At 55.1% G+C, this 14,675-nt stretch overlaps 2 protein-coding genes across 4 annotated transcripts in view; one reads left to right on the forward strand and one right to left on the reverse strand.

Moving 5' to 3' along the window:
* Positions 1–14,675, reverse strand: part of LOC136105806 (semaphorin-3F) — a 111,461-nt gene that overhangs the window by 96,579 nt on the left and 207 nt on the right. The gene's annotated exons all lie outside the window — the stretch shown is intronic.
* BAP1 (BRCA1 associated deubiquitinase 1) lies at positions 941–14,612 on the forward strand. Of its 3 annotated transcripts, none has more exons than XM_065845736.2 (17): positions 941–1,066; positions 4,776–4,805; positions 4,906–4,960; positions 5,672–5,804; positions 6,171–6,290; positions 6,782–6,843; positions 6,923–7,065; positions 7,833–7,911; positions 8,601–8,724; positions 9,050–9,167; positions 9,554–9,741; positions 10,085–10,218; positions 10,838–11,310; positions 11,438–11,598; positions 12,337–12,429; positions 12,970–13,042; positions 13,319–14,612. In XM_065845736.2, exons 1-17 carry the CDS (start codon positions 1,030–1,032, stop codon positions 13,450–13,452), a joined length of 2,157 nt encoding a protein of 718 aa, XP_065701808.1. In that variant the 5' UTR covers positions 941–1,029; the 3' UTR covers positions 13,453–14,612. The 3 variants fall into 3 exon arrangements, with proteins under 3 accessions (XP_065701808.1, XP_065701809.1, XP_071669172.1); XM_065845737.2 differs by having other exon boundaries at positions 11,438–11,544; XM_071813071.1 differs by lacking the exon at positions 941–1,066 and adding an exon at positions 3,380–3,497.

Raw genomic sequence — 14,675 nt, forward strand, 5'->3', positions numbered from 1 at the left:
GTTGGGGGACAGGGCGTGTGTGGGAACGGCCGCAGAACAAAGCTGTGGGGCGGGGGGACAGGAGCAGCCATGGATCCGGCTCCTATTTTTAGCCACTTCCTACGGAAGAGCAGTGGAGGGGCGCCCACTCGCCCAAAGCTGCGTAAGCGGAGCTGCTGGTGAAACAGAAATAAACTTAACAGCAGAGTCAATTATACTGTTAAGCAGCATTCTTTATTTTATCAGCGCTGGGGAACACTGGGGATCATCCTCCATGAGTGCTCCAGCAACTGGATGGTCGTGTTGCTTATATTCACGTAATTATTACATAGGGATTACAATTTTCAAAAATTTTGACATACAACTATACGAAGAAATAATTGATGATGTTAGTTAAAATTGTTCAGTTTCTTACTTACATCTATTAATTATTAGTTAAATATAAACTAAGCACTCTGCTTCTAAACAATGTATCACTTAATCTCGTGTCTCCCTCTTGTCATGCGGAAGGATCTGAAACTTGAAAAATAGTCCCTCATTTTGCAGGTGGTCAGAAAGCATTTATAATGTCAATCGGTTAATGATGAGTACGTCTTTTATAACTTAATCACAGTATACATGAATTTGGCACCTTCTCTTCACTGGCAGGGTCAGTGCAGGTCCGGCTGGGCCCGGCGTCGCTGGGAGCCCTCAGACCTCACCATGGGGCAGCCCAGCCCCTCACCACAGGCCCAGGTTCCCTACCACAGGCCACAGGGGCTACCCTCGGCTACCGAGTCTCGGGCCCGGGCTAGAGCACCCGCGGAGCTCCGCGTCCCGGGGACGAAGGCCCAGGGCAGGGCGGGGGCAGGGCGGAGGCAGGCCGGGGCCCCGGGTCCTTTGTGGCGCCGCCACCGCCGACCCCCCCGGCTCGCGACCGATGTGGCGCGACGCGCGCTGACGTCCCGCGGTGTCGCGTAGCGATGACGTCGCCGGGCGGGCGACGGCGAGGCCCGGAGCCGGGGCGGGTGGCGGGGCCGGACATGGCGGCGGGGCCCGGCCCGCGGGAAGATGAATAAGGGCTGGCTGGAGCTGGAGAGCGACCCCGGTGAGCGGGGGGGACGGCACCGGGGCGGGGGGCGGGCCTGGGGGGGCTTTGAGGGACAGACCGGGGCGGGGCCTGGGTCGGGGGCTGCGAGGGACAGGCCGGGGGTGCGGGCTGTGCTGGGGTCTCGGCGGGACAGGCCGAGGGGGGATGTACAGGTGGAGTTTGGGGTGCGGGGTGTTGGCAGGGTTATGGGGTGCAGGCCTGGAGTAGGGGGTGGGAGCAGGGACTGGGGAGGGGACGCAGGGAGAGGAGGGCCTGAGGAGGGAGGGTGCTGAGGGGCCAAGGGGATGCCTGGGGGCACGGGCCGAGCGCTGGGAGGGTGGGTGAGGGTTTCAGGGTGTGTGGGGCAGGAGGGCTTTTAATGTATGGGACACGGCCCATAGGGGCTTACAGAAAGGTTAATGGGGGTGTGGGGATGTCAGGACGCTGCGTGTAGGGGTGTGGGTGTGGGGTGAGGGCAGGGTTGGGGTGAAATGGAGCAGTGTGAAGGCTCAGAGCGGGAGCTGGGCTCTGGCAGCAACTGTACAGGGGTCTGAGGTGCCCCGGTCACCTCTGTGTGTGTGTGATAAACGCAGGGGTCTCTGTGGACACATCTGAAGTGCTGTGGGGCTGCAGCATGAGGCGTTCCTGTCATTTACAAATACACCCTGAAATATTGCTGGAGCACAGGGAGAGATGTGTGTGGGATGCCCCTTGCTACAGAAACTGCTCTGACTGGCAACTGCCCCAGAGCTTCACTGGCGATTGAGGACAACATATGTGCCTGTACATGAGGTGTAGCATCTCTATCCCATGTGTGTCAGATCCTGTCATCGCTTCACAGCTGAACGGGTGGATCACACCCTCTTCCCTAGGTAGCCCAGAAGCTCAAGAGCCCTGTACTGTGCCTGAGCAGCCGGGAGCAGAATGGTCATGGGCATCCCCTTCCTGCTGTGTTGGAGAAGATGGTTTCTGTGCTGTAGTCCCAGAGTTTGTTTCACGAGTTCAGATTTGAGGGTTGGGGCACTGGCTGAGCTTTGTTTTAACGAGTCTGTGTTGCCACAGTGCAATTTGGGTTGTCCTCTGGGAGGCTGAAAGCTGGTCTTTAGTCTGTGATGGTATTTTTGAGGCTGTGGGTGAGGAAATTGGGCCCCTGGTATTATATTCATCTTGCACTCAGCAAAGTATTCTGTCTGCTCAATCTCCCAGTCAGCCCAGATTTTGCTGCTCTTTACCGTATTTTTGCTAATACTTGGGAATTGCCAAAATTGTTCCCATTCTCCCCCTTCTTCATCACAACAATGCCGAAGACAGGACATAGTTTGGATTCTCATGCAGGACATGGTTTGGATTCTCACACCTGGGAGGGAAGGTTATTCGCTTGGCAGATAGTCTGTCTGGGCAGAGGCGGCTCTCAGCACGCCGCAGCTGCGCTCCTTTGGATGCATGGAGGTTCGGATGCAGAGGTGGGAGCTGAGACAACGTTAGGGGTGACCACATGCTGCTCTCAGCCTTTAGCACATCCCATCAGCCTCCTGGCCCTCGCCATGGGGTTTTGGATTGAAAACTCCTGGTGTTTTCCTGGTCAGGAAGGGTTGGTAGATCCAGATTTGTGCTGTGTGCCATGGCTGTTTGGTCAGAGGGGAAGACTGGGAAACCTTCAGGCTGCTGGCGTAGTGTTGCCAGTGCTGTTGTGGACAACAGAGTGTTTTCTCCAGCCAACCCAAATAATTTGGGATGGGGGTCTTGTGCCTTTTGTAGATGCTGAGTTAATACAAAATACTGAAATTAATCAGAAAAAAATCTGTGATTGGAGCGAACCCCTGGAAGTCTTTGGCCCAAAGCAGAGCTGGTTTCAAAGGTAGTTCAGGTTGCTCATGGCCATGTCTGGTTGAGTTTGAATATGCCCAAGAAGGACAATTTGGCACACTGGTCTCAGGGCTGACCCTGCTGGTAGCAAAGAATTGTTTTTTTCCGGGTGCGCAGTCAGAATTTCTCTTGCTGCAGCTTGTTCTGTCACTTCTTGTCCTTTCCCAGTATTTGGAGGAGTTTGGCTCCATCCTCTCTCTGACTACCCAGTGATGCTGATCAGATGGGAGGACACACACGAGAGCCGATGTCCCATCTCCTTTGGTGCCATCCTGCCAGTCTGACACGTGGTCCTGCAGAGTGGAGATGTGGGGGTGCTTGGGGCTGGGCACAGCGAGCTTGGAAGTTCTGCTTGGCTTCGTCCTGCTGGTGGTACCTGCTGCGGGGGCAGCGCTGCATTCGGCCATCACCATTGTTTGTGTTTGCAGGGCGTTGCTCTGATGCAAATCCTCCCTGGCTGTGAGGCAGAGCTTGCAATACAGTTCACGTCTCATGTTGCACGTGTTTTGCCATGATCAGTAGACTGTGACTGTTGAAGTTGGAGAGTGAGTGAGGCTTTCAACTTCTGTGGGAGCTTTTCCAGGTGAGAGATTGTACCTGCAAACAGCTGCGGCTCCCATGTCCTTAACGGGCGCCGTGTGAAGACGGACCAAGAACCGTGGCTGTGATGAGCATTTGAAGAGCCCAGGGACCACTTGCCCTGAGGGGTCTGCTCCAGGGAAGACAGCCAGGCTGCAGTGCTGTGTGAGGTCTCTGTAGACATCACCCATATGACACTGCCCTCCGTGGCATCAAGTGTTTTGAGCAAAAAAATCTCAGCCAGAAAGGTGCCTGGGTTGGTGTAACGATTTTACATGATGAGGAGGCTGTCACTCGTTCAAAACATGTTCCCACTGTCTGTTTCTTTCCACTGCCAATTTTGTAACAAGTAAGATGTTTTCTGCTAAATGAATGAAGACTTTTTGCTCCTAGAAGTTTCCTCCCTGTTTTAGTAATTTCAGCTTTGGTATAGAAGCCCCTTGGGCTCTTCCCTTCTTCATTGAGCCACTTACCTCAGGTTCCTTAAATTCTTTGCTTTATAGGCATGTTTCTCAGGATTGAATCCTTCTTATTGATATTCTGTGGCCTTCCTTCCAGACTTTCAGCAGCCTTTCTGTGGGAACGAAAGAAGCAGATTTGTTATTCCAGTCTTGAGCTCGCCAGCTCAGTGTGCAGAGGGACAGCCTGAAAACTGGGCTGACTGCCTTTGCTGTCGCATCATAGTGGAAGCTGCTGCTCAGTTGCTGTTTCTGTATCCCTGGTTATGTCCTTCTGTAGTGGGAATTCTGTGGTCACTGGAGACAGGCTCTTGGATTTGGTCCCCCAGGAGAGAGGGAGATGAAGATGAGACTTTCAGCCCTCAACCTCCCTGCAGCCCTGTTGCTGTGAGCTGGCTTTCCCTTCACTGGCTGTCTTTTGCTAACCAGAACATAAATTATCTTATTTTAAAACATCCTGTGATCTATTCAGTGGTGCTTCCCTCCTGTTAGAAATGTGTGTGTTGTTTAGGTGGGAATTTACTTCTTGGCAGGTTGTCTGCAGTGGCTCAGGATGCTGGAGGTGGGTCCAGCTTCACTGGGCTCTGGCAGGAGGGGGTTCAGGCCCTCTTGAGGGAGAGGATGATGAATGGGGATGAAGGGAGCCAGGGCTCAACAGCTCTGCTGCTGGGGAGTCAGCCTGATCCCGGTGCTGCTCTGCTCCCATTTTCCTGGCTGTGGTTTTCCTTGGCTTGGGACCACGTGGGACTTCAGGGGCCAGTGGCAGCACATTTCTTTTCTGCTCTCTTCAGTCAGAATAACCCTCTGGTTTTGTTTCTTTCCAGGTCTCTTCACACTCCTGGTTGAAGATTTTGGTGAGTGCAAGAAACCTTCCTGGGAGGTTGTTTTTGTGCTTGATGTTATCGTTAGTCCTGTCTGGTGGGCTTTACACCAGCTTCTGCCCTTTGTTTGCAGGGGTCAAGGGAGTGCAGGTTGAAGAGATTTATGATCTGCAGAGCAAATGCCAAGGGTAAGTTGTAGACATGAAAGTATGAGTTCTGTTCAGCAGAATGTGTCTGTGGGCCTGGGAACTCATCATGTGAGCTCATCAGTCACGGAGGTCAGTGCTGTAAGTGATGAACCAGGAGTGTTTTGTCAGGTTTGGGGCAGATTGGCAATCTTGTGCCTTGACAGAGACCTCATGGGGCAGGAGTGGGACATATTTCAAGGGATTCACCTCTCTCTCCCCATGGAAAGGTGCAGTTCCAACCAACGTGCTTGTAGTGGGAGCTTCCTCCTGTCTCGCTGCTCTAAAACGGCTTTGAGGCTGTTGCTTTCTTAAAAGCTATTGCCCGAAATCCTCTGTAAAATAAATACAACATATATGTAAAAGGGTCATTTGGTGGTCAGGCACTGTTCTGCAGGTCGGTCAGTGTCCAGAAGTGAATTTTACCACCTGTTTCTCTGTCTTGAGCCTCTTAAGACCTATCAAACCCCAAAGTTTTCAAGCTTGATTGTTGTCTGACCCTGGAGTGTCAGTGCAGGAGTGTCCTCAGTAATGTGCGCTGGGGGGACTTGTGGCAGGGATGGTCACTTCCAGAAAGGTGTGGCTGGTGCTTCTGCTTTTCCTCTCTGTCTTTGCTCTGCCTGTGGTTTGAAACCGAAGGTTTCTGGCTCTGGGCGGAGCAGCCCCACTCGTATGGCCTGCTCAAAATGATGCAGCTGCTGACTTCTCTTGCAGCCCTGTGTATGGGTTCATCTTCCTGTTCAAGTGGATTGAGGAGCGCAGGTCACGCCGGAAGGTCTCTACCCTGGTGGATGAGACATCTGTGATCGACGATGACATCGTTAATAACATGTTCTTTGCTCACCAGGTAAGCTGGAGGCAAGTGGGGAGAGAAGTGGGGGTGTCTTGTGTGACAGCTCAGGGAAGCAACATGTTACTGAGAGGCTGCGCTGCTGTTACTGGTCCTGAGGGCAGCTCCTCTTTCCTGGGGGTCTCTGCCCTGTGGGGGCTGTGAGCCTGTCTGTGGCTGTGCAGTGAGCAGATGCTCGTGGGGGCACGGTGCGGCTTGCTGAACGAGACTGAGCTCCCTTCCTTTGGGAGCTGAGGTCAAGTCGCTGCTCTCACAAGCGGCTCTTGCGTCAGTACTTTTCCATTGATTATTGTCAGCTCAAAGGGGTTGATGAAGGGTTGCCTTGTTCCTGCTGGTTAAGATGGTCCTTGTGTCACCCTCCAGCTGATCCCCAATTCCTGTGCCACCCATGCCCTGCTGAGCGTCCTCCTGAACTGCAACAATGTCGACCTGGGCCCCACGCTGAGCCGCATGAAGGATTTCACCAAAGGATTCAGCCCTGAGGTAGAGGGGCTGTGCGCGAGTGGCGTGTGTGACACTGCCTCTCACTCCCCGCTCAGGACAACGCTCTAACAAGCTGGCTCCTTCCCAGCCCTTTCTGACTGCATGCTACATCAGTATTGCTCTTCTGTCCCATCTTCTTGCCTTGCCACGCTCAGAGCCTGGGTCCTCTTATACCAGGCAGAGCTCTCAGCCTTCTGTCCTGTTATTCCCAAGCTCAGATGCATTCTCCAAGTCTGTGATGAAAAGTCCTCCTCCTGCCTTCAGACCTTTCCTGAAGTCTGTATTTCCCTCTAAGTGTAGTTTTTTTAGCAGCAATTGTGTGTTCTTTTCATCTTGGCTTTTACCTAAAACTCAGCAGAGCAGAGGGTGGGCCTGACAGTTGCTCTTCCAGTCCTGTGGGTGGATGGAAGGAATGGGGAGCTGGTGGGTGAAGCATTTTGATTGATTCCTATCACTTCTCAATGATTTTCCTCCCTTGCTGTTGGCCACAGAGCAAAGGCTACGCCATTGGCAATGCCCCAGAGCTGGCCAAGGCCCACAACAGCCATGCCAGGTGAGTGGGGGGTCTCTGCTGCTCACTTTTGCTGAGGAGGGAGACTCTTCCCTTGACCTCTTGCCTCTTGCCCTCACAGGCCGGAGCCACGGCACTTGCCGGAAAAGCAGAACGGTATCAGCGCTGTGCGAACCATGGAGGCTTTTCATTTCGTCAGCTATGTCCCCATCAAGGGACGGCTGTTTGAGCTGGATGGGCTCAAGGTCTATCCCATTGACCACGGTAAGCACCTGCCTGGCCCTGCTCGTTGACACCCTGGTGTGTCCAAATACGTGTGCTGTTTTTCATTGTCACTGAGCATGAGCTGATGTTTGTGGAGAATCACGCCAGTGCTCCCGGATTTGTCCTGACTTTTCATAGCTCATTTTGGAGCTGATGCACTGAGGCCTGTGACTAGAAGGCGATTATTTCTAAATGCATTGCATTGTTTTTCTAGCCTTGCCATTTCCCTCCCCAGTTGCTCAGGGTTACAAGGTCCTTCTGCAGCTCTGCAATAACTCTGTTTCACAAGCAGAATTTGTCTCCTTAGTCTCTCCCTGTGCCAAATAACTGCTGTGTGTTGAGGCACAAGGTCCCAGTGCAGGTCCCAGTGCAGATCCCAGCAGACTGCTCAGGTCATTCCCTTCTCTTAACAACTTGACCACCAGTTCTGTGTTTCAGATACTTGTTTATCCCCTCTAGGACTTTGTGTCTGTCTGTCAGGCCCTTTGGTAAGGTACTTGCTTTGTGTACCTGGTTTCCTGACCATGGCACCAGATCTAGTAGCAGGTGGATCCCAGAAAGTCCTGGGATTTTCTTGGACTTTGCAAGCCTGGAGTCTGTGAATCAATTGTGGTCTATAGGGTTCAAACCCCACCTTTCTCCCCTGCACATAACTCATGTTTTCCATTCAGAAGGCAAAGTCAGGGCTCCATGTATGGGCTGACAGTGTGGTCCTTCTGCCCCCTGAAGCCTGCTTTGCTAATTCCCACTCTGTATTGTTATTGCAGGGCCGTGGGCTGATGATGAGGAATGGACGGACAAAGCCAGGAGAGTAATCATGGAGCGCATTGGCCTGGCCACTGCAGGGTAATGTCCGCAGCCGTGAGGCAGGCACTGGCACCTCACTGGTTTTTGCCTGGATTATTTCTGCTGTGGTCTCTGTGCAACAAGTTGTGGAAATGGGGGTGGAGAATGTTGCATGGGAGGGATGCAGGTGCTCTGCCTTCTCATGTCTGTGATTTGCCTGCCTGCAGAACACACAGAGAAGCTGCACTCTGTGTGATGCAGAGTCCCTGCAAGTGGCTGCACAGGGTAAGAGTGGCCAGATCAGGTCCCTCTTTGCTCGAGTCTGTAGGAGAAGGAACAGTGCTTTTGCTCCTGAGGAATGGTGAAGGAATGGTGCCTCTCATCCTTTTAGATGCTTGGGCATGAGGGTAACTGAGCACTGGCACAGGTTGCCCAGCGAGAGGTTGTGGAGTCTTCATCCTTGGAGATACTCAAATGCCATCTGGACCTGGTCCTGGGCGACCAGCTGTGGGTGACCCTGCTGGAGCAGTGTGTGGCAGCAGATGACCTCCGCAGGTCCCTTCCCACCTCAACCAACCTCTGACTCTGAAGGGTGTTTTGTGTTGTAGCTGAAGCAACTTCGCTTCTTCAGCCAGCGTGACGTTGACTTGGTTTTGGGGGAAAAGCCTCCTGCAGCCTGCTGCCCCCCTTGCTGCGGGACATGCTTTCCACCGCCAGCTGGCAGCTGATGTCTGCTGTCCCTCCTGCAGGGAGCCATACCATGACATCCGCTTCAACCTGATGGCAGTGGTGCCTGATCGGAGGATGAAGTATGAGTCCAAACTGCACATCCTGAAGATGAACCGTCAGACTGTGCTGGAGGCCTTGCAGCAGGTAGGAGAGCCCAAGTCCCGAGGTTGTGCGAGCCTGGGGTGAAAATGGGCTCTGCTGCCAGGGCATCACCCTGCTCCGTAGAGGCCTTGGATTTAATGGGGTTTTTTGGGCTTGGGAAGTGTCTTCTGGGAAGAGCAGATGACCAGCGTCGCTGCTTGGCCTTTTGCTGTTGGTTATTCGTAGCATTGTTGCTTAATTGTGTGCATGGGCACTCGGCAGTTGGCTCACCCTCACAAGTTCTCCTTCTGCAGTGCTTGAATGGGAAGGATATGGTTTGGGTAATGCCAGTCCAGTACTTACATTCTGTCTGTCGTTTGCCTTCAAGCTTATCCGAGTAACTCAGCCTGAGCTGATCCAGACTCAGAAGTCTCAGGAGTCTCAGCCTCAGGAAGAGGCAAAGCCAGCCAGCAGCAAGACCGTGGCTCCAGAGAGCACCCATCCAGGTAGACCCTGCACCAGTGGCATTTCCAGCTGGCCCGGCCTGCCGTGGGGCAAGCACAGGCTGGTGACAATGGCCGGCTGATCTGGAGCTTGAGGGAGTTTTGTGGTCAGCTTCACTTCCTTTTCTCCAAGCCCAGCTCTGTGTGGACTGTGGGGGGGTGTGGTAGATGCCTCTGTGCCTGGGGAAAGTGTTAGAGAGACATGGAGCTTGAAAATGGCAGGGTTTAATCTTGGGGACACTTGTGACAGCTGGAAGTGGAATGGGAAGTGGGTGTGATGGTCTGGTGGAGCTCTTCTACTACATGGGGTGGGGCAAGGGGTGACAGAGGTCATTGATGAAAATGTGACAGTGCTGGTCACGCAAGGCTGTGCTGTGTTTGTCTGGCAGATGGCACCGATGAGTCCCCCAGCCAGGGCCACCCTGCAGCCACGCAGAGCCCACCCAACAAATCCAAACCGGCGGCAAAGACATCAGTGAGCAGTGTCAATGGGGTGCCTCCAGCAAACCCCAACCCCATTGTGCAGAGGTTGCCAGCTTTCCTGGATAACCACAACTACGCCAAGTCCCCCATGCAGGTAGGCTGGAGCTCCCAGCCAGCCACACACCTGGCTGGGGCTGAGCCTCTCACTTCCAGTCCCTCACCTCCACAGGCCTGTGGCTGTCAGCTGGTATCAGCCTGGCCCCTGCCTTGCAGCCTGCACACTCTGTGCTAGCCCAGGCTGGAAGGTGAAAGGGGGAAGTCTAACCTGGCAAAAGAGGTTGTCGTTAATGTGGGTCAGCTGAGCATGCACAGGGAAGGGTGCCACGTCTCCTCTCAAAATGGGCAAGCTCTGATGCTCTGCTGGACCAAGGACGTGTCCACTGGGTTCTTCCTCCTTGTCCTGCTGCCAGTGGCCCATCAGAAATGGTGTTTTGCAGGAGGAGGAAGACCTTGCGGCAGGAGTGGGTCGCAGCCGGGTGCCAGTCCGACAGCACCAGCAGTATTCGGATGATGAGGATGACTACGATGATGATGAGGAGGAGGAAGGTCGTAACACCAACTCAGCCATCAGGTGACAGCTTGAGCTGAGGGCGCGGGGTAGGGAGCTGATGCTTGCAGAACTGCCACTGGTGACTCGCAGATCTCTCCTGAGCGCTGGTAGTTGTGTTAGAGCCAGCACCTGTGTGTGCAGTTAGGGCTGTTTTCCTCTTCACCTGCTGTTTTACTGTTCACTCACTGGATTTTGTGAAGATATTTTATAGCTCATCACAATCAACTGTGAATTTTGGCTGTCTAACTCCGTATTCATAAGGAGGCTTTGGGGAACAACCCGAGTTCCCCGGTGCCAATTGCCTGGTCAGCTCCTGGTGACAGTGTTGATGAGCTCAGACTGCTCTGAGGGTCAGGAAGGTGGGATTGCAGCAAGGCTGCTCTTGGGGCTTCTGGAAGAAGAACGGGTGTGCAGCACCCTGTTCCCCCTGGCTCTGTAGTCGTACCTGCAGGTCAGTGGTTCAGTGGTGTTGGGATGCTGCCAGAGAAGCTGGTGACACTGGGGGTGACCTAGAAATGTTTCAGGCCTTGCTTCATCCCAGGAGGCAGCCTGGAGTGCTGAGTGTGGAGCTGGCAGAGCCGGCACTGGGCCCCCATCTCCTTCCACCAGCTGTTCACCTTCCCTGTGTGTTCCTGGGCAGGTACAAAAGGAAGGGGCAGGTAAAACAAGAGCATGCGGCGGGGGCCGCAGATGGCCAGCTCTCTGTCCTCCAGCCCAACACCATCAACGTCCTGGCTGAGAAGCTGAAGGAATCTCAGAAGGATCTCTCCATTCCCCTGTCCATCAAGACGAGCGGTGGGGGCACCACTGTGGCTGTGGTTACCCACTCCCAGCCCTCTCCCACCCCCAGCAACGAGAGCACTGACACCGCCTCCGAGATCGGCAGCGCCTTCAACTCCCCGCTGCGCTCTCCCATCCGCTCAGCCAACCCCACCCGCCCCTCCAGCCCCGTCACTTCCCACATCTCCAAGGTGCTTTTCGGTGAGGAGGACGGGCTGCTGCGTGTCGACTGCCTGCGCTACAACCGGGCTGTCAGGGACCTGGGGCCCATCATCAGCACTGGGCTGCTGCACCTCACGGAGGACGGCGTGTTCTTCCCGCTGGCTGCTGCAGGTCAGTGCCTCACGGCTTTTCAGGGATGTGGCCCCTCGCTTGCGGCAATGGGACAGTGGTCTTTGGCTTTGGGAGGGGATACCGGTCCTTTGTGATGGCTCCTGACACTTCCTTCCTCTGTCTGCAGATGGGGGGAAAATCTCCCCACCTTCCATCAAACCTGGTGATGAGGCCCCGGCTGCGATCAAACTGGAGGAGAAGGAGGGCAGTGAGGCCAGTGACAGCAAAGAGAAGGTGGGACTTGGCAGGACCAGTGATCACCCTGGGGGGGAAAAGTATTCTCCCAAGGTGAGTTTTGTGCTGCGACAGCCCTGGGAACATGGAGCTCCCTGCGCTCACCCAGAGACGCAGCAGCGCTGGCAGCGACCGAACCGCATGTGCACGCTGTCCCGCTCGCGTGGCGCCGCAGCCGTCCCTCCAGGCACGGGGCAGTGTAGGTTTTGTGCCTTGCATCATCTCGGGGACATTTGCCATGGCAGTGGGCAGAGCCGCTGTCACCTGCAGCCGAGCTGTGGGGCACACTGTGGTCTCCTGTGGGACTCTGCACTCCCCAGTCCCGGCTTACTGAGAACTTTACTGCATGGCTGTGCTCTCCAGCCAGAGACAGGAGCAGGCCCGGGTGGCACAAGTGCATTGAGGGTTCCCTCGAGGAGAGCTGGCTAGAAACTGTTTTACTCAAAAGGGAAGTCTTCAGCTTTTGTTACGGAGAAGAACCAGGCCCTGGGGTGTTTCTCGAGCAGACACACAGCCCTTCCCTGTCCCCAGGAGCCAGGTACCCAGGGCTGGGGCAGTCCCTAGCTCCCGTGAGGCTGGTCACAGCGCTGGCTGATTGATCACCCTCTGACTCAGAAATTCCCAACAATGAATCAATCTCATTTTTTTTTTCTTCCCCTCTGGCAAGTGTTTTTTTTTTTGATGAATCCTCCCTTTCCCAGGACGGAGAGGAGCACCCACCAGCTCACCTGCTGGCTCCTGGGCTATGGTGGGGGTCTGTCTGCTCACGTTTGCTCTGCTTGATTCTGGCAGGAGCTGCTGGCACTGCTGAAGTGCGTGGAGGCAGAGATTGCTAACTACGAGGCCTGCCTGAAGGAAGAGGTAGAGAAGAGGAAGAAATTCAAGGTATGTTTGGTGATGGCTTGTTTGTGTTGCTGATTTTGCTGCTTGAAGGCTTCTGTCCGGGGTGTCTTATGTTAAAGCTGAGGGAAGGTGTTTTGGGTGAGAAGGGCTACGGGGAGCGTTTAGGGTCCCTCTCCCGTTACCAAACAGCCCTGCGGGGCAGAGCTCCTGCCGGAACAGACCAAAGCCCCTGGGCAGCACCAGGTGGCTTGAGGAGGGTGGTGGAGCACAGGAGCTGGGCCAGAGCTGAACATCAGCACTGACAGGAGGAAGGGAGGAGCCTCTGCCCCAAGGCCTGGCAGGATTCCTCCCCTGCCCACCCTTGCCTCTTCCACTCCCCTTTTGGGAAGTGCTGACATCTGAACAGGGATGGAGACTACCCCAGTTGTGCACTGGGCTGGGAGCTTGGTCCCTTCCCACTCTGATCTCCTTGGCCTACGGTTTGGGCCAGGCATGCTGGTCCTTTGGCCTGTTAGGCTTGACCTCTCCTTTCTCCCTGACACCTGTGTGTGGATTATTTGTGGATTTGTCATCTCTTTCCAGATTGATGACCAGAGGAGAACCCACAACTATGACGAGTTCATCTGTACCTTCATCTCCATGCTGGCGCAGGAAGGTGAGCGGTGCTGTGTGGCCGAGGGAATGGCGCTGGGGTGCAGGTTCAGCTGGGGGAGCTGCGTAGCAGGAAGCCCCCCCAGCCCTGCTCCGTGCTTCTGCCAGACTCAGGGCATGGGGTATTGCTCAGCCTGGAGAGCTGCACATCTCTCCTGAGACATTTTATAGTTCCAGGAGGAGCCCAGTGAGGGGTTGGAGGTGGAAGAGTGAGGGCTGCACTCCAGCCTGGGCAATGCCAGCACCCTAGTGTGGGCCTGTCTGTCTGCCTCCCCTGCAGGCATGCTGGCCAGCCTCGTGGAGCAGAACATCTCCGTCCGCCGGCGGCAGGGAGTCAGCATCGGCCGCCTGCACAAGCAGAGGAAGCCGGATCGCCGGAAACGCTCCCGCCCATACAAAGCCAAGCGGCAGTAGCCTGGGAGTTGCGACTGCGAGTAGCATCAGCTGGGCTTTGTGGCTTTGGGCAGTGGCGCTTGGATCTATGTTGCCCTTTGCCCAAGGAAGAGGGACCACAGGGACAAGCCCTCAGCCGAGGTGGAACCCAGGGACAAAGAAATCCTCTGAGCCAGAGTTGTAAAAGGTGGAATCACGTAGTCTCAAGGGGCGTCCCTGCAGCCGCAGCAGAAGGCAGGCGGAGAGCCCAGCTGCCCAGCTGTGCCACAGCAGTGCCCAGGGGCCGTGGGCCTGTGTCTCCACGCTGTGGCGAAGGACTGCAGCACTAGGGGAGTAGCCCACCTGGCTGGTGGCGGGTCTGGTGTGGTGGGAACACCAGTGATGCCCATGTGAGACTGTGCTGGCCGCAGCTGGCTGTGGCTTCTGTCCTCCTGCATCCTGGCCTTCAGTGCTGTCCCAAGGACAGTCGTGTCTGTGTTTTCTATCCCTCTCCTCCACTTCCCCAGATATATTCCTGGTTCTTACCCACCCTTTGGCCATCCCTTAGGGTGCGGAGGGTGGTACATGGCTCTGCTGGCTCGGCTGCTCTGCTGGGGATCAGCTCTGGCCCTGGCATTGCCTGTGTGTCATGCAGGGTCACTCCAGACCCAGTCACCAGGGAAACCCCATGAATCCTGAACAGACCAAGTTCAGGTGGTGGTGTCGGTGCTGCTGGGCACAGTGCCGGGGGGGACACTGGGTGTGGAGTCACTCGGTGCAGCTAAAGCAGTGGAGGGAGCCCAGTTCTGCTCCTGCTTGAGCTCTCGCTGGTTGCTGAGCCAGAGATGGCTGATGTGGGCAGCAGTCATCTCCTGCCTCAGCACCAGGCCTGGCCCACCTCTCGCTGCCAGCTCCTGCACATGGGCTTCTCCTGCCTGTCCCCAGCAGAGCTCTGGGAAGCCAGAGGGCAGCACTTCTCCTGAGGTGCAGCTGGGACAAGGACCAGCTGGGCCCAGGGCAGCTGCTACAGGACAGGACTGAATTTTGCAGATGTGCAGATTTGTACAAGTCTTAGATTATGGAATGAAACTGTTCTTTTGGTATTTGTTGAAGGCAATAAAATCCTTCTGTTTCTTGCTGTGTCTAATATCAAGTGCTGTAAATAATGGATTTGTCTGAAGGAATAAAGCTATCCTGTACCAGCCAGCTGTGGAAGAGGTACGTGAGGGAAGGGAGAGGGGTGTGTGTGTGACTGGGAGCACTGG

The sequence above is a fragment of the Patagioenas fasciata genome, chromosome 10, assembly GCF_037038585.1.
Source record: "Patagioenas fasciata isolate bPatFas1 chromosome 10, bPatFas1.hap1, whole genome shotgun sequence".
Taxonomy (NCBI): domain Eukaryota; kingdom Metazoa; phylum Chordata; class Aves; order Columbiformes; family Columbidae; genus Patagioenas; species Patagioenas fasciata.